This window comes from Pezoporus occidentalis, unplaced genomic scaffold (genome assembly GCF_034315485.1).
Source record: "Pezoporus occidentalis ecotype Australia unplaced genomic scaffold, CSIRO_AGI_Poc_V1 ctg86, whole genome shotgun sequence".
Lineage (NCBI taxonomy): Eukaryota > Metazoa > Chordata > Aves > Psittaciformes > Psittacidae > Pezoporus > Pezoporus occidentalis.
The window spans coordinates 371,262-395,220 of record NW_026916220.1 but is presented as its reverse complement, the minus strand read 5'-3'; the positions used below and the strand labels follow the sequence as shown (position 1 = coordinate 395,220).

The 23,959-nt window shown below is 40.7% G+C and overlaps 1 protein-coding gene and 1 long non-coding RNA gene across 8 annotated transcripts in view; one reads left to right on the top strand and one right to left on the bottom strand.

The window, feature by feature from the left end:
• The window catches only part of ZNF608 (zinc finger protein 608), a 91,777-nt gene extending 68,177 nt beyond the window's left edge, over positions 1 to 23,600 (bottom strand). The window contains exons 1-2 of one of the 7 annotated variants that reach the window (XM_062604497.1): positions 23,199 to 23,600; positions 19,237 to 20,284 (exon numbers count right to left, since the gene is read on the bottom strand). In XM_062604497.1, the coding sequence (XP_062460481.1) occupies positions 19,237 to 20,124 (888 nt within the window). In that variant the 5' untranslated portion in view covers positions 20,125 to 20,284; positions 23,199 to 23,600. Of the gene's footprint in view, positions 1 to 19,236; positions 20,285 to 21,246; positions 21,476 to 22,317; positions 22,442 to 23,198 lie in introns of those variants that run through there. The other 6 variants (XM_062604495.1, XM_062604494.1, XM_062604493.1 and 3 more) reach the window with 6 other exon arrangements.
• Positions 21,604 to 23,148, top strand: LOC134156455 (uncharacterized). The gene is made up of 2 exons (XR_009961914.1): positions 21,604 to 21,710; positions 22,329 to 23,148. It is a non-coding gene; the product is annotated as an uncharacterized LOC134156455 (long non-coding RNA).
• Positions 23,601 to 23,959: the final 359 nt, after the last annotated feature.

The following is a 23,959-nucleotide window of genomic DNA, read 5'->3' as shown; positions in this document are numbered from 1 at the left end:
ATTGACACACAGTGACTTTTCAGAAGGACAACAGCTTGGGAGCAAACATTATTTCACCATACTTTGAAACTGTTTGATAATCAAAGGCAACGTAAATATCCACTAAATTAGACACAGATTTTGTGGGCAAACTAAAGAGAACCTCCACTTTCTAAATGCCCAAGATTTACAGCACACCCATCACAGCAACATGTTTTCTCCAATTATGCACACTTTTTCAAGCTCATTTATATAGAAGCAACTATAGGTCTCTACACAGTATGCTTACTAACACAGCTTTTTGAATCTTTAGTGAGGTTAGTCAAAGCAAAACAGTTTTGGAACACTTTTGTCACTACTGTACTCATTTGCCTCATATATTAAGTATCTGCCTCATTCTACAGCTACCTAAAGCACATTTCTCAGGCCAGGTCATTTAAGCTAGGCTTCCACTGCCTTATAAATGGCACCAGTTATCATCATGGCAACTCCCGTACAGACTTGGAGGAGGAAGCCCCAAAAGAGAGACATGGGGCTGGTGCTGCTGTACACATACAGTAAAGAAATTAGGACTTATATAGGTACATAGTAAAAAAACCTCAAACTTGTGTCACTATGGAAAAGCCTGAACTGATACAAGGGCCTCCTAAAAGGTCAGGATGACCTGGCAACAACACTGACTAAAGAAGAGACTATAAACACTGACAGCTGGGGAGGCGGCTTTGCCCTTGCGTAGGAAGATTAAGAAACACGACTAACAAATCTCTAAACAGGCAAAGCAACCCTTAAAGACTTATACATCCTGAAACACAGAGACATTGTCAAGATACAACTTTGGCATGTCAGCACAACATGATTAGGGTGCCCTTTAGATGAATTATCCTCACTATACCCTCATCGTATTATTAAAAATCACGCCCACAGGTCAAAAAGTCTCCTGCCCAAAGACCCTTGTAGTAAGCACATGTAGTAAGAAATGGGTGATGTAGCCACATGTAAATTAGAGCGGACCAATTGCTAAATGGTGGGAGGGCTATAGGCAGTTACTAACCTGAACGATATAAATTCATGAATTTCGTATGGGGTGGTGTGCTAGCTTTGTGGGACTCCACCACCTTTTCTGTGCAAACTTGGAATAAACAAATGTCTTGTCTCTGCGGATCCTGTTTTCAGGACAACAGTGCCAGCTTAAGCTGCCAGAAATTTAACCAGAGTTTAACTGTAACCATGAAAGATGGTGTTCTACTTTCAACCTCTGGTACTGCAACATACATCTCTTGTGCTTCTTAGGCATCTCTTGCTGAGATTAAAGCATCTTGAAATCCAGGGTACTTCAAGCATAAGCATCTATATGAAAATGTTGGTGTAGTGAAGAAAACCCCGTCAGTAATTAGTTCTTGCCATAAGCTTCTCTGCAGTGTGAAAGCACATCTCAGAGGAACGAGTTCATACAAAATGTTTGTCAATTTATATTTGTTACTGAGAAGCTACACTTCAGCATTAAACACAGCGCCTTGCAATATCTGGATAAGGCTACGGAAGGACAAGGCAGCTAAGATTCTTGAGTCACTCTGTGTCACAACCTCAAGTGGGCAATACAGAGACTCAGTGTTGCTAAGTGGGTGTCCTAACCTTGCTGAGGGCTTCCACTCTCTTGCTTCCTCTTCCTTTCCAAAGAGACGCTTTATTTCCTCACCATGGGACAGCTTACAGAAGGCTGGCTAATGTGCATTAAATGATGGAAACAGCATGCCATTTCTACACTCACATCACTACCTGGCTCCTTCAACAGTACAGATTTGCACATAAGCACAGAATCTATCAACTCACATCACCGGCAAAAGGAACTGCATGTTACCTATCTCCATAGGTTACCATTTTTTACCACATATACAGGGCAATCCACAGACCCATGAGAGATCCACAAAAGACTGTAGCACTCAAGAGTGCCATAAAGATAAAGCTGTTCCTGTCTTGTGCCAGCTCCACAAAAATATGTTTCCTAGGGTATGGTGTTAAGTGTGGAAACAGAGGGAAAGAAAACAAATTAAAAAGTTCCTTTTCATGACCAGAAGACAGATGTTGCCCAACCTCCCCCCAGACAGCTTCCTCTGAAGAACTGAAGGGTGAATTTTCATCTTACTTAAGTGAGCTTCATTCATATGAAGCGACACAGTTCTGGCTCCCACAGTTATGCCTGTAAACCATGTCCTTCTTGTGATTTTTCTTCCTAGCTACGTCCGGAGCACCTCGTGCCAGACAGACAGATGAGAAGTTTCAAATGTTGCTAAAGAAGTCTAGACAGAGACTTTCAACACAGGACAGCAAAGGAGACAAAGATTTCAGCAATCAGGTTTCCACAGGCACCATTCTGTTCCTTCAGATTCATGAAAGCTTTTTAAAAAGGAAATCCCCGTCAAGTGTTCCAGATACACAGCTTACCCTGGAGACTTCTACATATTTCCGTGGTTTCACAACACATTTTCCTGTTAATTTGGAAATACTTCTCTCTCGCTGGTAACTGGTTGATAAGTCCACACAAACAACAAGGAAAACTGACAGAGCATGCCAGGGAACCAGAGTTCTCTGACTACATACACAAGCTGTCAAACGAACAGGAGGGTCTTGAGACAAAGCGTCTCCCTGTACTACACCTCTTCTACCAACATTAAATACAGCACAAAATTGGAAAAAGTTAAAGGAGTACTACAATGTGATATTAAAATTTAAGGAACAAAGACAAACAAAAGTAAGAATAATCACACAGCTTGAAGAAATGAGGAGAGAGAATCACACATGCAGTAGTAATGGCCTTCATGAAGAAAGCAGACAATGTGATGCAATAAAGTAGACTTTTAGTGCTCATTTATCTTGATTTTTTTTTAATAAATAAATGAACAGATTCCTCTGGTTAACCAGGAGATTGCAAATGTCAGTTTAAAGGCCCAAGTAAAATCAATATATTTAGGCTGGAATCACACATCTTGTTGCAGCTGCAACTGAGCCGAATTGAAAGGAGGGTATCAAACCCAGCTACTCATCACCAGCCCACCTCACCTATTCTGGAGACCACTGCCTTTCCCTTCACATTGGCCATGTAACCCCACCTTTCACCCCAGCCACACTGGACGTGGGTAGAAGCAGAACATCACTGTGATCATCTGGACTTCTTATTTTATTTGACAGAAGGCAGCTGGGGAATCACCCACCTTGTAGAAAGTAAGAAAGCACTCATCAGCAATGAGTACTGGTAGTATTCTGGGAAGACATCATTATAACCTCACATGGGACTGCAGCTCAAGTTACACTTTCAGAAGCCTAACAGAAGTGTTCCACCAATACCTGCAGGCTGAAGCATGCTCTGGCAGTCAGCTACAGAGTTTTGTCCTTGCACTCTTCCATTCACACCAGTTTCACAGCTACAACTTCACTGCACATCCAGATGCAAAGGCTACATGCAGTACAGCCAAGACATTTCCAGTCTTTTGCTGCTGTGCAAAACCTGTTGTGAGAGAACTGAACAAAAATGTGACCATTTGTGTCAGAAATCAAGAAAACAAGATATACTATAGCCCACTTCCACACCAGAAAACCCATAAAGATATTGAAAAATTTCTATAGTGATATACAAGGAGTTAAGTCTTACAGGTAGAGGACTAAGTGCAGCCTGACTTAAACCAAAGAAATTACATTTCCTTACTCAAAGGACCTGCAATGATGCTTTGCTCTCATACCCCAAATCAATGAATGCAATAATTCAACTCTAAAGTGGGCTACTAGTTTATTTTTACATGAAGCTTTCAAGGAGAGTCAATCTCAAAATAACTAATAGGTCTTTCCTGCTCATAGTCTGGTCTCTCAGTGAATGCCTTCCAAATTTAGTAATGACTAAAACAAATCAGCCTAATTACCTGGAAAACCTGGTATACTGACTTTCAGTTTCCAGATCATATAACCTTCTCCAAGTCAAAACTCTGAAAATACTGAAAGTATAAGAATTAACACCAAAGGCGACACATTCTTCATCCATGGGGCTGGTTTTTATTCACATAAGTAAGTAAATACAGTGACTCCTTTGTGTAACAGGGGCAAGATCAGATCAAAAATACCCATGGGCCACACAATGCAGGCCAAACAGGACAGAGAAAAATGTACTCAGACCTCTGTATTTAAAGGTTTATCTTCTGCAAAACACTGAAAACTTGTTAGTGCAGGTTAAGCACACCGCTCACTCAGTTCTGAACGTAATACTGTATTCGTATGGATTATAGGAAAGAGGAGCTTTTATACTACCATAAAAATTATCCAGAACTATTATTATCTTGAGTTAAAATCATTTCAGCAACTTCCTTTTTCTCAGAATTTCACCAATCCTTTAGTTTCTGGTACTAAAACAACAAAAAAATCAAACTAAGGCTGTATTAAACTTAAAAGTGTCTTGAGATTATGTATCTTCTTGGTCTTCAGTTGTTGGTTTAGAATGCATATCTCCTTTTGAATTTACTGAGACTTACATTCAGGACCACATTGCTTAATTACCATTTTTTACTCTTCCAAGGAGACAGATAAATTAATTAAATCTATGAAGAATTTGGGTACAGTACTACTGAGAAAGAAAACCCTTAATTTTCTATTACATACTTCACTACATTGATCAAAAATGGAAGACAGCCTGGAGTGAATTTGCCTGTAGGTAAGTAAACCTTTCATACCCACAAGAAAAGAATAATGTTGTCTTGAGAATTTATTAAACTTCACGCATTATTTCAATGCTGTCATTTTTAACCTGCAGTGCAAAGACCATCTGTGTATCTGCTAGAAGCAGTAATAACAATAAAATGATATACTTGTAAGTAGATGCAAAAAAAATTACCACGCAGAGGCTATGCCTTAAAATTTCCTGTTGCAAATGTCCTATTACAGACTGGTTTTGTAGTTATGCCAGTCACATTATACAAGTTCTTAAATTCAATGCGAACAAAATCACAATACCAGAACATGATGTAAAGTTCTAAGCATCACTTAGAACACTGCTTTCAATCCATTAAAATTCAATCTCAATGCTCATTTTGCCAAAGAGATATCAGATAACAGACTGATTTAATGTTCCAATGGAAACAGCAGGGAGAAAACAAAAGGACATAACCGCACACAAATATGTATATAATTAGGCTGCATGTAAAAAACTCAATTCTTAGATAACTTTCAAGACGGGATTCTCCTTGCAGAGGTGTTAGTGCTAATGTTGCTACTCATTTCAAAACAATCAGGTTCTGCCTCTAGCTAATGTTGCTACTCATTTCAAAACAATCAGGTTCTGCCTCTAAGTGTAATGGCCTGTTCGTTGTGAATACAGGAACACACACTTTTCCATGTACTATCTATCACCTATTTTCTGGATCAGGAAATACACCAGGAACATAGTATGAATAGTATGAATCTTCCATTAAGAAGAATACTATTGTTAGGGTTATTACTTAGGAGACTGCAGTTTGAAAGAGAAGTATTTTTAACAGCACAAGTTACTGGCAAAGGTTTTAATGTTTGTTTCTATATAAGCAGAGAGTAATGTTTCATATATGGTCAGTAAATTTTAATCAAGCAGTATGAAAAAAAAACAACACATGGTATAGCTAAGAACTTAAAAGGCCACACCTGAAGCTCATTAACTTTTTTCCTGTCCCCTTACGGAAACTACACAATATAATGTATACTAAAAACTTTCCTATTCCTGTACTAGATTTGAACTATAAACAACTGACAAGTTCTTGGGTTTTTTTTTCCTGCATATTTTGATTTTTCTTTACATAATCTTGCTACTAGTCAAAGAGATAAAAACCAAAATATCCGTTTTATTATAATTTAAAGGGGATCAAACTAAAAGTGTCTTTTATACTGACTTCAGATGACCTGACGCAACTTGCCCAACTACCTCTTTCATGCAAAGTTACTACGGCCGCTGAAGGTGGAAAACAGGCTATCTATAGCCAGTTTTACATTGGCCAAACATAATTCTTCATAAGGTTCATAATCTGATCAAATCAAATCAAACTGACACACAATCATAATATATTCTAAGAAGGGTTTACTGAGCTACTGGCAGCACGGATGTTCTGTATGAATGTTTTCTTTCCAATGACATTTTCTTCTCCTAGTATACATTTTCCCTATTCAGATTTCATAAATTCATTTTTATGCTGGGGAAACTACAGCAACAAAGTCACAGAAAATTCAACTCAAAAGGTAAAATGAGGAGGTTCAAATGAAGAAGCTTAAACAACCTTTACTGTAGCAGTTACTCCACTTCTTCTATAATGCTTTCTTGACTTTGATCTTTAAACAAATAACTCATGAAAATATCTTCAAATTTACAGGCCACCAGTAAGTGGGTCTTAAAAAAAATATTATACAACTATAAAGCAGGAATCACAAGCACTTCTTAACCATTTGAACTGTCAACTAATTATAATACTGAAACAAAGGACAGTTTAAAAAACTTGCCCTTATAAAGGAGAGAGAGTAAAAAGAAAGCGGGAAGGGAAGGTCTCGTGAGCAAGCAAAACTGAGTGTCAGGGAGAAAGGTTCAAGAAAATTTATTATGTTTGCTCACATTAACAGAGGCATTTCTCCCCAACCCCATTCAGACAGAAAACAAAATAAGGCAGCTCTTCTCACCACCAACTGGTGCCCCTTGGCTGGAAGCAATTCCAGTTATCACATTCCTGTCGGCATGTAAAGTGCACCAACACTTCCCTTCTCCCACCCTTTTGTTCCTACTTAATATGTGCATTTTGCTCAGCAGTCTTTCTTTGCTGTTAATTCATTTTTTCCTTGCCTTCTCTGCTTCAGGAGGAGGCAAAAATAGCAGGACTTTGTCACAAAATATAAAGCTCACTTCCTGTACCTTAGCACTCACTTTCGTCTCCTTGTCTATCTGGCTACCAAATAGGTCTTAATCTGTAAACAAATGATTTGCTGTACAATTAAACCATTCAGCCTTTTTTTTTTTTTTCCTTCTTTCTTTGGCTCTTGGCTGCTGTTCAATGTGGAGGCTCATAGGTTCTTCTATTATTCAGTGCTGGTTAAAAGGCAATAAGCTCATTCAGAGGTTATAGAACTATAAGCTATAAACAAAAGCATTTAATGCTTCTCTGATGCACTGTGGCTTTTGCCAGATAAATTAATAATGTGTGGTCGTGTGTGTGTATGCACATACGTGTTAATGTGTGGGGCTGTTTTTTTTATGTACTGGCCTGGTTAAAAACTCTGGATGTCTGTAAGCCAGCTATTGTAAACTACAAATGCATACTTCTTTATTTTCCACTTCTATTCTGTCCTTGTACTTTTTTCTCAATAACTGACAATCACAGAACTGCAATTTATCATGGCTACAGAGATGAACCTCAAAGACTTTGATGTTGTATGAGGAAAAAAGAAAAAGACATGCTGCTGAAGCATTTCACAATGTTTGCATATATTGTTCCCTTGTAGAACAATGTTATGAATCGCAGAGGCCTACCAGGCTAAGCAAAACCTTCAGAGAAAGAAATAACACATTAGGCTTCTCATCTCTGCAGTTAAGAGTACCTCACAACCCAAGAGAAAACAAAGTAACACAAAGGTAATTTTCCCTTACCTCAGTTTTTCCAATTTTGTTCTAGGTGAAAAGTAAATTCTCAGGGATTATGAACCAAAACACAGCCTATGTGTGTTTGCCTTCATTCAGATGTTTATACATACAACACAGGGCTAGCAGGCCACCACTTCAATGTGGGATGGTAAACATAACGAAATATTTTTTTAAATGCGACTATAAGTAAGTGAATTATTGTAAATGAAAAGCTAAATTTACAGTTGTAAATCTCATTTAGAAATGACAGGTACTTAGCAATATCAACTTCAGCAATATACTTTCAATGAAATTTTGCAAGCCTATTTAAAGTCTATTACGGCTGCTGACATCAATCTGCCAAGCTACAGAGTGCTAAGCTCCACTAAGGATTTGCACCTATAAATTTAGTTACTGGTATACTTGGATTAAACACACTGTGTTTCTTCATACAGGCAACTACAGACATAAGGCATTGAGGTGGACAGCCAATAGAGCAGAATTGTCACGGACCCTCTGACACCAGTTTTGCCTGAACAAGGTCTGAAGTTCAGACTTCCACTCGCATTTAGATTCAAGTCCTTTCCAGGGTGTTTCAGTCTAGATTTCTATACTCTCCACTCAAAACTTCACTTCTTCCCCAATCAATACAAAAATAAAGGCCATATTCCTATTGCAACTGATTGTAGGAATATGAACACTGCAGGAAAAACCTGAAAACTCAATTTCTATAAAATATTTTAAAGGTATACCCAGGTACTCATGTATATGCATGTATGTAGTAGTATAGACACATACAAAGGAACACATACAAACAGGCTTTAATTAACTGTACCTATTAAGACTCACCAAAGACCAAGCAAGTCTCTGTCTCCCTCCCTCTAACCAAATGACAACTTCCGGAGGTGCAGATTACAGGTGGCAGGCAGGCTGCTGGCAGGTAAGAATGTTCGTTCTCCAAAACTACTTAAAGGTAAGCAGGATTGAGCAAGCAAGCGAGAAAATCAAGCAAGGGAGCGCAAATGGGGGAGAGGGATCATGGAGGAGAGAGAGAGAAAGAGAAAGAAAGGAGGAGAGAGAGGGAAAAGGGAGATAAGGAGAAAGGAAAGGGAGAGGAGAAAGAAAAGCGAGTGAAGGAGAAAGAAATGGGAGAGAGGGAGAAACAAAAGGGAGAGAGGGAGAAAGAATAGGGAGAGAGGGGAAGGGAGGGGGAAGGGAAGGGGGAGGCAGAGGGGTGGGGGAGGGGGAGATGAGGGAAAGGGGTTTGTGCCTCAAATAGTGAATTGGCACAGCATTCACAACCACAATTTAACCTCACCTGTAAGTACTGTCGTTTTTTATTTCTTTTAATTTAGCGACATGCAATGTATACTCAATAATAACCAACCGTGAAGGTTTTGTAAAATTACACAGTAAGAGGCATTTTAAACCTGTAATAAATATTTCAGTGTGAGGAAAAACGTAAATCTTGGAAGTAGTCTGAAAATAGTTAGCAACTTTTCCTCCCAGCGTAAATCTGAAGACTCAAAAATAAATATTCAAGAGCATTAATTTGTTTCTAGTTGTGTGCCTGCAAGTAAAACAGCAGCCATAATGTGGAAATTTGAATCACATTTTGCAGCTAATTGGAAACAGATTAGAATTCTGCCTCAGGGGGACATTGTCAAACTAGAAACTGGAGCAATGAAGAAAGAGGTGAAAGCATCGTGAAGAGCTGACAGATTAACAGTGCTCAAGGCAATAAACAGGTACTAGATGAAAATGAATGTGCTTCACTGTACTGAATGCAGCTTTCAGTCACATCTCAGCCATAACAGCATACCGCCATGAAACTATTATTTTGAGAGAGATGGTGAAGGAAAGGGTAAGAACAAACGAAACACTATTCAGGCAGCGTGCAGAAAAAATACAAATCATATAGTGGCTCAAGTTGTTACAAGAACAATCAAATTGGTCATACTGGACCCTGTTTTCTAACCTGGACTCATCTCAAGTAGGGTTTATGCAGATGTAATGCAATGAACTATTGACTTGAGAAAGGGCTGTAAACCCTTGCTCCCTGTGAGCGAGAGTCAGAGCATTAAGTTTTTAAGAGAGAAAAAAAACCCACGGAGATTTTACATTTTTTTAAGCTAAGAATAACACAGAACCCTGCAGACAGATAAATCACAGAGAGGAGTGAAATATCCTTTTTAAAGTATTATTAGGAAGGATTGGAAGGGAATATAAAAACCAAAATAAAGTGTAGAAGCTAATATACCAATGCTGCAATGGAAACAGCTGCTGGCTTTCTCCTTCAATGTCTGGCATCTGGTGCAGCATCACAGGAAAGACTGTTAAAAGATCTGAACGTGAAATGTGAATATAGACTATTACCCAGACTCAGTTGCTGTATTTATAAAACAGTAGCAGCTCTTTTTTCATGTGTATATGTACATATCTATACACATATGCACCTCTCCCATATATATGAGAATATATATTGATATACATACACACATACACATATACAAACCTATGTTTAAAAAGCAACTAGTAACACTAGTACATGACACTGCATCTTACTACTGGCTGAAGTGGGTAAGAACATTAGTTTAGATTTTTAGTAACACTGGGTGTGGAAAACTACCTTCATTGTTCTCGAACTGTATCAGCATTTTTCCGTCAAATTCCAGAACTCCACTGCAATTGAACACACACTGCCTAACACTAAACCCAGAGCAAAAAAATTAACCAGTAAAATTTCATGTGAAGTATGTTCAATATATCCAGAAATACTTCTGGAATATCAAATCCTTATCATCACCATGGGCTAACTAAACAACTCCCTGAAGATTTACTAAGTCAGTTAAAGCTACTAACAGCAAACAAAGTTCAACTGAGTAATGAGGTTCATTTCTCATTGTATTTGCTTCTAACTATTATCTTTAGTCACAGAGATACGGATCTAGTTTCATTCTCTCCTTCAAAAAGGAATAATTGGCAAAAATATGAAACCCCAAAACGACTACTGCCATTACTTCACTGCTGTAAGCCTATAATAAAGCACAGATTTGATAGCACTATCCATGTAGTGTGGTGAACCACACACAAATAAAGTTCTCTATGAAGAATGAAAACCCAAAAAACCCTTCCAATTCAAACATTATTGTTGCTTTTAGTATAAGCCCTCCACAGAAATCAGCCAAGGAAGTGACAGGAAATCCAAAAATAATTTGGTCTGGCCCTGAGCACTATAAGAAAGGCGATTACAAGTCGGTTTTCGCTCTTGTCAGTGGCTGAGGTAAGCATTAAAGACTGTAAAAGCTGTGCTTATCTAATGGACACTGATGGTACTGCTCCCGCAACAGTTGTATTTTTTCAGCCATTCGGCACAGCAGCACTGAAATTCATCAGTAAAGGTGGCATCTGAGTACTGTGAATTTATGTTTGTTGAGTTTTGTTGTGTTTTTTTTTTTGAGGGGGTGGACTTAACAAAACCCTTGAATTAAATCAATGGCTAATGCAAATTACTAAATGTGTGCAAAATCAAACTGCCTAGTGCACCTAGTTAAAGATGCCAGATGTGCCACAAGCTTTCCTGGGAAATTGAGCCTAAACATGGTGCTTTCTTTTATCAGAATGAAGAAAGCAAATCTCTAGGAGTTTACAAAACTGTGACCAACTGAAGTTTTACTCTTCTGTTGCTAATTGAGGCATGAGCAAAAAAACCAGTTTCTGAGAGCAAACTACAAACATATACTTTTTATATTCCATCGCCACATGATAAAAAACAGAATCAAGCTGACTGGTAGAATTTGACTGCCAACCAAAGACCATACTATTATTTCAAACTGTTACAGGAAAGCAATAAAATTGCTACCAGGTCTCCTCATGTCAATAAAGAGCCATCAGGGAAATGTAAGGAAAAGAAAATACATCAAAACCTCTAAAGTTCCTTTAAGTAAATATACACTTCTGTGGCATAATGCCATCTGCTTCTTGGTTAACTTGACAATTCAACAACTAGAATAGCAGTGTTTTGAAAGCACCCAGTAACCAGAATCAATAGATTTTAGTTTGCTCTTTTGACTGTAATAACTGCATCCACATGCTAATAGTGGCATATACTTCAAACACCCACATAAGGACTTATTATTTGGTGGAGATTCTCAGGAGACAGAAACCTCAGCCAAGCTGTGTTTGTGCTCAAGAATATGATCAAGACTAGGAAGACTCAAACACTGAGGGAAGGTGGGAGAAGATAAGGGAACCAAATGTTTGGTATCTTCTTTTTCTGAAGACTGGCAAGTCAGAATGGTTCAGGAAGATTCATCATAAAGGACATAAAATTCAACACAGAATGTCTTCACATCAGAATTACTGAAACAACGAGCTTTGCATCTAATTCCCAAGGGCTTTGATCTGAACAGCCTCAGTCAACTACAGGTAGATGCTAGAAATGTTGATTCCTCTGAGATTTAGCAGTATTTGCCAACTTACAGGAAAAGCAGACATACTAAAAACTTCTGTCACTAAAATATAATTTCTTTACTTGCAGTGCTGGCTTAAGACTTCAGAAAATTTAATCAACACCATAGCTAGCCTGCAGCTGGAAAACCAATATATACAGTCGTCAATCCTACTTAATTTCATGAAACTTACCCTACACTCCCAGTTACATTGTTTAATCAACAGTTTTCTATGTAAACATACATATTACGTATGTGTACATGCAAACAGAGGCATGAGAGGAAACCACCTATTCCCATTCCCCTGAATTTTCTCTCAGCTCTTTCAAAGAAAGGGAGAAAAAATACCTACAAGAACTTGCTTGATAGTCAGGTCACTCTGAATAATTTTACAACCTTCCATTCAAATGTAAAGGTTTTGTTCCAGTTGCCAAGACCATTTAGTCAGAATTGAAAGAGAAAATTCGATAGAGTCTTACTGAAACTCTGGCTACATCATAATCAAAAGTCAGTCTGATCTTTGTATTTGCCCAAATGGCTACTCACTGAAGTAAAGGCTACTACAGCCTGAAGTAAATTGTGGTTTTAATTCAAGAGTGTAATAATTTTATTTTATTTTTTAAATCTTGTGATTTAAAATCTCATTTTAAGAAAACTCATCAGGTCCTGCTATGAAAAATTGTTACCTTTATTAAAATTAGCTTATTTTAAACAGATTTTTAAGCAAATTAAAGAAACATAGCTTGTATTATTATTCTTTTTGGTGAAACGCTGCACCATGAAAGAGCTCCACTGGGCAGAAACACTCTGGTGCAAAAAAGGAAAAAGAAAAAAAAAATCATCAGACTGAAATGGAAAAACAAATATAACAAACTTCTCTAAATTTTAAAAGCTATTTACTTTTTGTGCTTACATCATCATTTTGAAATTTTCATGGAACACTATTTTGCTGTTCTTCACCCAACAAGGAATGCTGTGTACAGACCAAATTTTTTTAAAAATGTCAATACATTTTCTGTGATTATTACTAAGAAATAAAAATAACCCCTTGACACATAAACACACTAAAACAAACACTGGTTTTCAGCCCTTCAACTGAGGTCACTTCACAGATCCACAGGTGTGACCCCATCTAGGGACTCATGTATTTCAGTTGTAAGAAATAAAGCACAGCTGCGGTCAGGCAAGTCTCTCCAGCCTTTCAGGAAAAGCAGTGACATCATCATCACGTATATTAGAGCATTATATAAGTGTAAGATAAAGCTGGTACAGTGCTAAGCATATTACATAGAGAATAACCTGATTGTTGGATCATCTGTATGAAGTATCTTAGCTCAGAGCAAGGCAAGACTATAAAACTTGACTATATTCACCAATCCCAACTTGATAACCATGGAAGAGATCTGAAACATGCAGCTGTCGTATTCAAGACGTGAATGCTACTGTATCTGAGAAATACAGAACACGTGGCAGCGACACAAAGCTGCCAAAGTAGCTGCGAACATGTCTAAACTTTTTTCAAGGGTGCGTTATGAGAATCCAAAATGTGTTTTATCCAAAAGAGATGTAAAGGTGGACTTCGTGATAGCAAAAATGTTAGTATTTCTGAGACTGCATTCCTGTTGATAGTTGTAAAAATGTGCTCAATACCTCATGTACCATGTAAGATGGGAGGAAATGGATTTTTTTTCTATTCTTTCGGCCTACTTTTACAGACGCAAATTGCCTGCATAACACGGAGCAAATAAAGAGGAACCTGTATACAACATGGAAAGGATGTGTCCAATTAACAGAAAGCAGGCCACAGAATCTCCCGCAAAAAGTCAGTACTATAGAGACCACTTACTTCTTAAGAAGAAAAAAAAAAAAAAAAGAAAAGATAAATATTTTAGCATACAAGAAAAGTGCACATTTCAGATTCGTGATTTATGTTGCTGTCAATAAAATAACTTCCAATTATTAAGGCCCTGGTAGGAGAAGCTGGAATGCATTATGTGTTAATGATCACAACCAGGGGTCCATGCTTTACTCTTTTGTCAGAGCTACAGCAGATCCTCCCCGCGGCTTCACCATTAACATGTCTGTTTCCTGTCAGACCACTCAGAGATAATGTCATTTATCTCAGGGAGGCACAAGACCAGTCATTAGCTTCAGTAAAAGACCTCAAACAAAGGCCGGATGGTTTTTTATCCAGGGCTGCAGCCAAGAATCTCATTGCCTAACAGTTCAGAACTTAAGTTATCTTTAAAAGAGTCATTTTCCTCCTATCAACAATTCTAGAACACTTCTCTGAAGAGCAGAAAAGTCTCTGCATGGAAAATTTTAGTCAATGGTTTTATCATAAGCAATTAGGTGACTGATAACAGCTTGCTGAAGTTATCCTTTGAAAGGCCGCTTCCCCCTCACCCGACCCCCCCAACCCGCGCCTCCTTTTACCTCATAGGGAAAACCTGACAAAGTAATTCACGTTCTACCTAAATAGTACGACCTTTGAAGAACTGACCCTTATTGTGTTGGCCTGCAGGAGGTGATTCACTGTTATAAATTCTTCAATGACTGAGCTTCTGGAAATCTCTTTAAATGAAAGTGAAACTGGTTAGATGTATGCACAAACATGTGTTTTCACAGTCTCTCCTGTATTACTGCATTTCAGAAAGCGTCTATAAAGTGCCAAGTGAACTTTTAAAATAATGATGATAATAATAAAAAAAAATAGAAGGAAAAAATATGAGCAAATCTCAGCTATTCAATTCCTGGTTTTATGCTGAAAACTAGGAACAGATGGGACTTTCCATGTTACTTGAATCTGGTTATTGAACACCTCTATGGTTATGGGAGATTTTGCTTAGCACTTTTAACATACATTTATTGGACTATAAAATCCTGCTTTGGCAAAACAAGTCTTTATATAGCTGTAATTAAAACAGTCTTGCAGGAAAGCCCTTTAACATGGAGAACATGGTTAACCTCATGACACCTGGACAATCAATCCTTCCCTTTTTACTGGCTATTTATGAAGTTATTAAAATTGTAAAATTACCAATGCCCAAAGTGAAATATCTTTCCAGTAGTTTTGAGTAAGGTTATCAGCTTCCCTACTCTATTTTATAAACGTTCTAGACCAGCCTCCATTCTGCTGTGCTAACTTTGCTTTGCACAGGAATTCAATAGCGGCCCTGATCGTACATATTAGCAGAGGTCAGCACGTTCACACGAAAAAGCTTTCCTTGGCCAAAGGGCAACACCTCTTTACCCAGCTCAAAAAGCACCTTCACACTACTAGACAGCACTACAGAACTTTAAGAACCTTTAGCTGTGCTTATTGTTATCAATGTTTTTAACAGCTAAATCCCTTATGTAGTTTTCAAAACAGTTTGCTGTCAAACAACAATAGACTTTGCTCTTTAATTACAGCAAGTGACCTCCTTGCCCTTTTATTTCACAGTGAATAAACTACACACAAGGCCAGCAAGAAAAGTACATGAAAAGCATTTCTCCGTAACATAATTAATCAAATGATTTACATCAATAGGTAAAATGCAGTTTCCTGATGAAGTGCAAAACATCCTTAATCCACAGTATTGCAAAGTAAAGCTAAAGTAAACAGTACCAGCCAACATGTTAATTTGCTGAAGACGACTTTCAGATGCGAAATGCCGTCTTAATGAGAGAAGCAATAAGCTAATACAACAGACAAAGTCAATCCTTAAGTATCACTAGACTGATTCGTTTAAAAACTGCAACTAGACACCTCTAATTATACCTTTGTATCTTCTGCATTATTTTCACATATACTGATTATCACACGTCAAATACAATTTTCCTGTATCTGTGTAAACTCTGACTGAATCCCAAAGTCTCCCTGCAACACACACAAATTCTTGTAGATACTCTGAATGCTTTTCAATGTAACAGCTATGAAAGACAAAAACAAAAAAACCAACCAACCAAACAAAAAAAATTAGCAGATGAAGAGTTCATACTGACAGTCAGTAACTGTGCTAAAAACAGTATGGAGGAGAAATGGAAAAATGCAGACAGGTTTTAACACCAAAATTCTTAGGAGTGGTTAGCCTACCTGTCAAAGCTACTTACTCAGACATGGCACTGGTGGCTTAACCACAAAATGGGCTGCACAAATATAGCTCAGACATTTTAGAATTACATCATACTTTGACTTTATCCACATATTAGGGGAGTGGCGACTTTTACAACATGCTTGCGGTTTCTGCATGAAAGAGCCAACAGAGCATAGTCATTGATTTAATTCGGCTTCGTAAGATCCAATTTATCATGTTTTACATGCCTTTCTGCAGCAAGGAAACAGAATAAATAGACCAAAAATAGACACTGAACCATACTGTGAAAGCTGAACAGCGACTAAAACTCCTGGGAATCTGCTTCAAGCTTTTCACAAATTGTAAACAAATGAAGTATTGTATTCCACACCACATAAAAGACGTGCAGATTCTGAATCAGCAGGCATGAACTCATTTGTATTTAAAAGGAAACATCCAAATTCGTGAGACATGTCTTTCACGTTAAGATAACCAGAAATTGATTTTTAAACGTGGGCTTGTTATCTACAGACACAAGCTGCTTTGTGCCAAGTACAGCAGATATGTTCTAATGTATAGGCAAAGCAAGAACACTTAATGAATCTGAAATCTTTCTAAGAATAAAAAATCTTTCTGATTATTATTAAACATCTGGGGTCAGAAAGCCAGAACAAAACATAATACACTTAAGTTTTATTAAGAGTGCCACAGGCTGTGCTTAAGGTTGCAACCATTGCCAGCAACGAGCTTTATTATTGTGAGACCCTACGGGATGTTACTTCAGACAGTAAGCAAGCACGCTATTGTGCCAGACAATGGCCAACACTGCACGACTCTAATGTGTGAAGTCTGTGTTAGAGTCGGTGTGTGCCAACAGCAGTGGCTGTTGCTGGAAATGCAAGCTGCAAACCTCCTCCTGCAGCAAGAGCCACCAGACAGCGCGTACCTCTGCCTCTGAGTATTCCGTACATGTTCATTCTCAATCCGCATGCCGTCCCATTTACATCGTACATAGGGTTTCTGGTGTGTATAGGGATTCTTCATGCAGTTTCCTGTGTGAGCATAGTTAAAAGAACACAAAACCGGGAGAAACCACGCAACCCTCTAATCTCTGTTGCCATGACAGCAGCCTTTGAGATCCTGAAATGTTCAGATTGCCAGCTAAACAAAATTGTTCAATGTGAACATTTGGCTGAGAGATTAAAAGGCTAAGGGGGTTGCAAAAGGGCAGTACCTCCCACATTCCAGGCAGCCACTGAATCCAATCAAACGGCTCTGACTCTTTAACCACAGCCATTGTGAAGAGCGGATTAGGGCAATTTATCTAGATAGTTAAAACAGATTAGAGAACTGCAATTTGAAGACTACTGGCAACAGAAGTAAATGCCTACTGTACTAAATTAATAAAGAGACCAAGAGACCATGAGATTTTAGGACACCTTTTCGCCGCGCACAGAACTTCTCATAAATCAAAAAGCACAAACATAAACACATGAATTACAGCAACCTGGACTCTCATCTGCATTTAGAAAAGGTCACAAGGCTCATTCAAATTCATCCCTAGATATGCTGTTTTAAAAGCAGCAATATGCATACAATATGAAATTTTATTTGTTCCTTTCCTTGAACAGAAGCCCTTGAAATTATTTTCCAGTTTTAGCAAGTATCAGATGTCATAAACACCCAGATCTAATCCTCCAGCAAATTTAAATAGTACAAAGCCTTCAACATGACCAAAATACAAAAAAAAAGCCAGTAACAGGTCATAGAAAGACATAAATTTTCCCTGCGACCTCCAGCCCTCCCAGACACTTGCAGACCATCCAGTTAACACGGACCCAAAAGTTTTTCCATCACTGAATGTTCATTCTGGGAAGTTGTAAAAGCAATTAATTTAAGAGCAACAGCTGACAATAAAGTCACAATCTAATACTCTGAAACGTTCAGTGGGCAAGGAGACAGACAATTTATTTTTCAGGCAGACCAGGTTATCGTTGTTTTACAACCTGTAGAATTCATAGGACTCGTAATCTCAGGGCAAACACTTGCCCCAAGGTCTCCCAGAAGACACCTTCTGCCCTACAGACAGCAGAATTCCCACTGACACCAGAACCTCCTTGAGCCAGCAGTTAACAAAAGCCAAACTCTCATTCCACCCTTCCCAAAGAAGAGTCATGGCCATCTATTCTTACAGAAAACATCCTTCATAATGTAATAGGAAGAAAACCACACACTTATGGGGTTTCTTTCATACATTTCAACCACTCAATAAATGAGCAGCTCACACCTGAGAGCTGTCTCAGACAGGAAAGCTCCCCGAGACAGGAGACTAACTGCTTCCCTCTGTTCCGAAAGCTGCTTTGCACACACACATCTCAGCACAAGGTGAATTGCCCTCCTCCCAGCCCTCTCCTTCCAGGAGGAAGAGAGGCACTGCCTGTCTGCTGGCTCCTTCCTCCCTGTTCTCCACACCAGCTTCTGGGGCCTCTGGGCTGCTGTTGTACCACAGGAACCCCCCTGTACAATAAGCACCCTGTGTCTCCAACAAAAAGCAACAATGGAGCCCGGGTCTCTGGCAATGCCTTCTGTTTTGCCCCCTAAGCACAATCTCAGCTTCAGACAAGAGGAGGGAGAAGGGTCCCTTTAGACTCCGGGAGAGAAGAGTCATGAATGCCCACTGGTGTTGTGGAAAAGGGTCAGCACAATAAGGGACTTGCTGCTCCTGGAGCCTAAACTATGCACCCCCCTTGCCAAAGACACAGATCTCCACCCTGCAAACATGTGCCATCCCATTGGTACCAACACTGCTGCCTCTGCTAAAACCAGGGACAGCTCAGTCAGGGCCATTTCCAGGTCTCTCCTTCTGGGTGAGTGCTATCAAAAGGAACAGCCAGAACATAAACATTCTCCAGTGTCCAAGGACAGGGAGAGAAGGTAAGGAAGAGCAGTACACTCAGAACATGGTGTCTTCTGTCTAGGGAAGAGGTCTCGGTGTTTCTTTTTTTAAGGGAAATTGGAAGAACATACGTGTATCACAAATACACCAAAGAGGACAAAGGAGCCAAACACAGTTGTTGGGCTGTTATTAGAGACACAGGGACACACAGAAGAGCAGATGTGGAGAGGAGCTTTGTCCTACCTTTTCTGTTTTCAATTTCTTGATTCGCCTGTGGCTCTCCTCCTCCTCCTCTTCCTTCTTTACCAAAATAGAATTTCCCAGTAGTCCTGAATCCGGGGTACTTTTGCTCACTTCCCCCATGGCAGAGGAGGTGCACTGGAAGGGGCTGCTTCTTCCACCACCGCCTCCCTTGGCCCCGAAGCCATAGAGATGCCCAGGGGGAGCCTGGCTGCTGCCACCCCCACTGCCATTGGGATGGCCCTGCTGCAGGTCATGCTGCTTGTCCTTCCTGGATTTTCCCCCATCCTTATCCCTCTTGGAGCCTCTGCTACCTGGGGCAGCTTTACCTGGCTTCTCCTCTTTGTTTTTCACACAAGAGGCAATGGTGGTGCTATTGCTGGTGGTGTTATTGCTGTTTGGGTTACTGCTCGTGCTTTGACCCAGTGCTGAATTCATGCCAGTTGCCTCTCCAGGGCGCCCTTGGACTTCCTGCTTCTTGCCAGCACTGCTGATCTCAGGAATCCCATACAAGGCGGCAGAAGGCAGAGATTTATTAGCATCCTTAGAAGTTTTACTCCTTTTCAGTTTTGATTTGCTAGTCTCTTTGTGAGAGGAATTCCCCTGGGGAGCTGATGGCTGAACAGAAGCAAATTTTAGGCCATCAGCTAAGGCTGAGGTAGTATTAGCACCACTGGAAGCCAGACCCCCACAATCCTTGGAGCTGGTGTTGCTGCTGCTGGTGGTACTAGTAGAATTATTCATCTCAAGTTTCTGTCTGTCCTTCTCCAAATCAGCGTCCAAATCGATAATTAAATTCCCAACACCAATTTCCCAATCATCTCCACTGTCATAAGTATCAACTGCATTTGGATCCACACCTTTTCCTGCAGTAGAAGTGTTCAATGACATCCTGAAGATGAGATCTCTAGAGTCAAAATCCAATGAACTTTCTGTCGGAGAGGTGAGGACATTCGTTTATCTCCACTGGGCTCTCTTAGGTTCAACTCTTTTTGTCTTCCTCCCCCAGGGTTGTCTACATTCACAACCTGCAGTCCACGTCCACCTTGCCCTGTGAGGAGGAGAAAAGTCGAGTATTTATTGTCTGAGTGTAAGGAGAATATAATAGGCCTAATAAAAAGGGGGCGAGGTAGGGGTGGTCAAAATTATTCATCATTGACACATTTCTCCCTCAGGTTTGTTAAATGGGAGGCAATGGCTGTGATGCTTTTATAGTGAGCATCTTTAATCTACTTTCCATGCCAACACCCACAACCTGCCTTAAAAAGTCATGTGCACAAAAAGGAAAAAAAAACAAACAAACAAACAAAAGCCCCCCCCCCCCCCCCCCAAACTCTAGTATTTAAATCCACAAAGCTCAGGAAATAGAGTCTTAGAAGTGGTGCCTAGCTGTTGGAGCACATGTTGTAATCTAACCCGTTGGACCACCACCTAGGCACAAAAGGGAGGGGAAAAAAAAAAAAAAAGAATAGAGATTCACTCTCTGCTGCATTCCATGGATTTTGTGGCTTTAAACCAGACCCTTGAAGTTTCGTGACTCTCCTGTATTATCTTTTACCCCCCTTACACTTAAATTTCTTGGGGTGGGGGGAGAGGGAGCGCTAAAGGAAGTGGGAAACCTCATTTTCTTTGCCACAATAGAGCTGCTGTTAAACACCAACAACGTACAAACACAAACGTTTACTGAAAATATTAAACTCCATAGGTTAAAAAAAAATGTTTATTTTCTTAAAAAAAAAAAAAAAACAAACAACTGTATTCTCGAGGTACCAGTTCTAAAAGCAGTTCTAATGTACTCCTAGGTCACACAACTGCTAGGTCTGTTAAATATAGTATTACTGACTGTACAGGAAACTGATTAAGACATACACTTTAAGTGATCTGCACCAAGGTGGCCTCAGTGACCGCAAATGAGTGTGTGTTTGACAAAGCTTAGTTAAAACGATTTTTAAAGGGATCTCTCCCTTCTAGAGTCGACTGTCGAAATATTTATACATATATATGCATGCTTACCTTTAATCCTTTATCATTTTTTAATTAAACCAGCAAATCAAAATGCTGTTCCCACTCGTCTCAGCAACAGCTCTGTGCCTCATTTTACTTAAAGAGCAAGTGATCAAGAAGTAGAGCGCAAGTATCATTTCAGCCAGTATAAATCGGTCAGTAACGTATCTCCCCCTACTTTGGCACACGGATCAGAAGTCCTTTTTTTTGTTTGTTTGTTTAGGGTTGGTTTTTTTTTCCCCTCCTTGTTTAAAGACCAAGAAAAAAAAAAAGATGAGCCTCACAACTTTACCAGGTGGTAGGCAACATTCAGAACTGAAGCATCAAGGACCAGGTTTTTGTTTGTTTGCTTTTCCTGAATAAGCACCGAGAGGTAATAATCACCACAGTAATTTAAAAGAAAAAAAAAATAAAATTGTTTCCCCAACTTCACACTCCGTCTTCAGCCCCGGACCTGGGAGCCATCCTCATCAGTAAGTAATGATCCCATGAAACAAACCCACAGGCGCCCGGGTGTTACAAGACAGAATGTGCTAACATCGGGATAAATTAGTGAAAGGGGGAAAGGAAAAAAAGAAGAAAAGACTGAAAATCTGGGCTGGATTCTGCCTGTTAGTTGGGAAGTGGCATTTTTTTCGCCCGTCCTGACAGATCTGATTTCTTGAAATAACTTGAGGGGAAACGAGGGGAGGGAGAGACGAAGGGGGAGCGAGGAGGAGGAGCGGGAGGGGGGGAACCACTGATCTGATAAACCGGTTATCAAAACATTTTGTAGGAGTGGGGGAAGGTCAGCGTGCTCTCTAACGAAGTATATTTTCCCATAAATACGATTTCAGAGGAGGTGGGGGGCTGGGGAGGGGGGTGTTTGCTGTCCCCGTGTTCCCCCAACTCGCCTCAATCAGCGCTTTGAAAAATAGTAACAATAAAAAGAAGGGGGAAAAAAGCATAGACAGTTTCAGATTGCTATCTCGGAAAATAAACAACAATAGTAATAATAACGAAAAACCCCGGGAGCTAGGGCTAATCAGTCACGCGGTAAGTAATTCGGTAATTAGAGTCCGAGGAGATAAAGCAGACGACATTTTTTCCAGTATAGATCGCTCCCACCTTGTCTTGGCAAACCTTGCAGCCTGCTCCAGGCCCCCCGCCCTCCCCAAGTCAGACTGTCTCGGAGCTTTAGCTTAGTCTTTTTAATTAGCCGGCGATGGGAAGCTAAAAGCCGTAATGAATTGCCGGCGGCGGACGGCGGGAGGAGGGGTGAAGGCAAAGGGTGTGGGGGGAGGGGCGCTCGCGGCAGCAGCGGCCAACCCCCGAGGCGCGGCGGTTCCGTTACAAAGTCACGTGAGGCCGTCAGGATCCATTGGCTGTCGTGAGAACGGGAACGGGTGACAAGCCGTGTCCCGGCAGCGCGGGGCGGCCCCGCACATGCACAACACCGCGAGGGGAGGGAATCACTGCCACGCTCCCCCCGCCGTCGAGAGAGGGGGAAGGGGCGTCCTGGGGGTGAGGCGGCGGAGCGCTCCAGGTAAACCACCCGCACTCCCGGTGTCCCGGGGCTCTCGCTCCGGAATGCTCAACACCACCACCCCTCAGCGGCCCCCTGCCCGCGCCCACCGCTCTCCGGACGAGTGGGGCGCATTCTTGTCAGGAGCTGTGTCGCTGGAACCGCTCCCGCCTGGATAGCTAATACCGGAGAAAGGCACAATGCTTTTACGCCCCCCCAAGTGCACCGTCAAGTACGATTTGTGTGGCTACAGCGCTCTCGCCCTCTTATTTCCCTCAACTCATTCTGCTGGTGGGATTGTTCTTTCCTTCGTCTTCTTTTTAGAAGCCAAAAATACATCCTTAGTTGTCTCAACTCCCAGAACTCTTTAGCACTCCCCTTTGCAGAGAAAAAAAAAAAAAAAAACACACAAAAATCCCCTCTAAGTGCTAGAGACACACCACGCAACCGTACTTACGGTCTGTATTGGATCGAGTTGACCTTTTCCTTCTAACATTGTGTTTTTGTTGCAGCCGCTTTTTATTTTAGGGAAGAAAAATAAAAAAACACCCTACTATCTTCCAACAGATTTATTGTGTTTGGAAGAAGAGAGCACCAGATAACCGTGAACCTTCCTTTCTCTCTATAAGCGAAATTAAAGCAAACCCGGCGGCGGGGGCTGGTGAGACGGGAAGGCAGGACCCGCAACGGCCCCTCGAGGGCTGGCCGGCGGGCGCAGGGGCCGCGGGGCGGCCGGGGCAGGGGAGCGCGGTACCTGAGAGGGACTTTTCTTTGTTCACAATGCCCTTACCCTGCCGGCCAATCAGAAGCCAGCTTTTATGAAACTGGGCTCTCTGATTGGTCCGCCGCTCCTCCTGCCTGCCGGCGAGGGTGAAACACACGCACACTGTACACACAGGCGTTACACGCCCCCCCCCCCCCCCCCCAATCCCTCTTCTCCTCACCCCCACCAAGAAAAACCCTCTCCCATCGCTCTCCAGCCCTCAGCCTGCGCCGAGCTGCAGCGGGCAGCCTCTCGCTGCAGCCAGATACAAATCATGTTTCCTTTTCAATTACCTCATATAACATTTAGGGCTTAGGAAAAAGGAAAAAAGATAGAGGAAGGAGGGGCAAAAAATCAGAAAACCAGGGTGGAGAGTATCTCTGCCAAGACTCACACGTTGGGAGGAAGACTCCCTCATTTCTTTTTAATTTCAGGGCAGTTTTCGGAGCGATGAT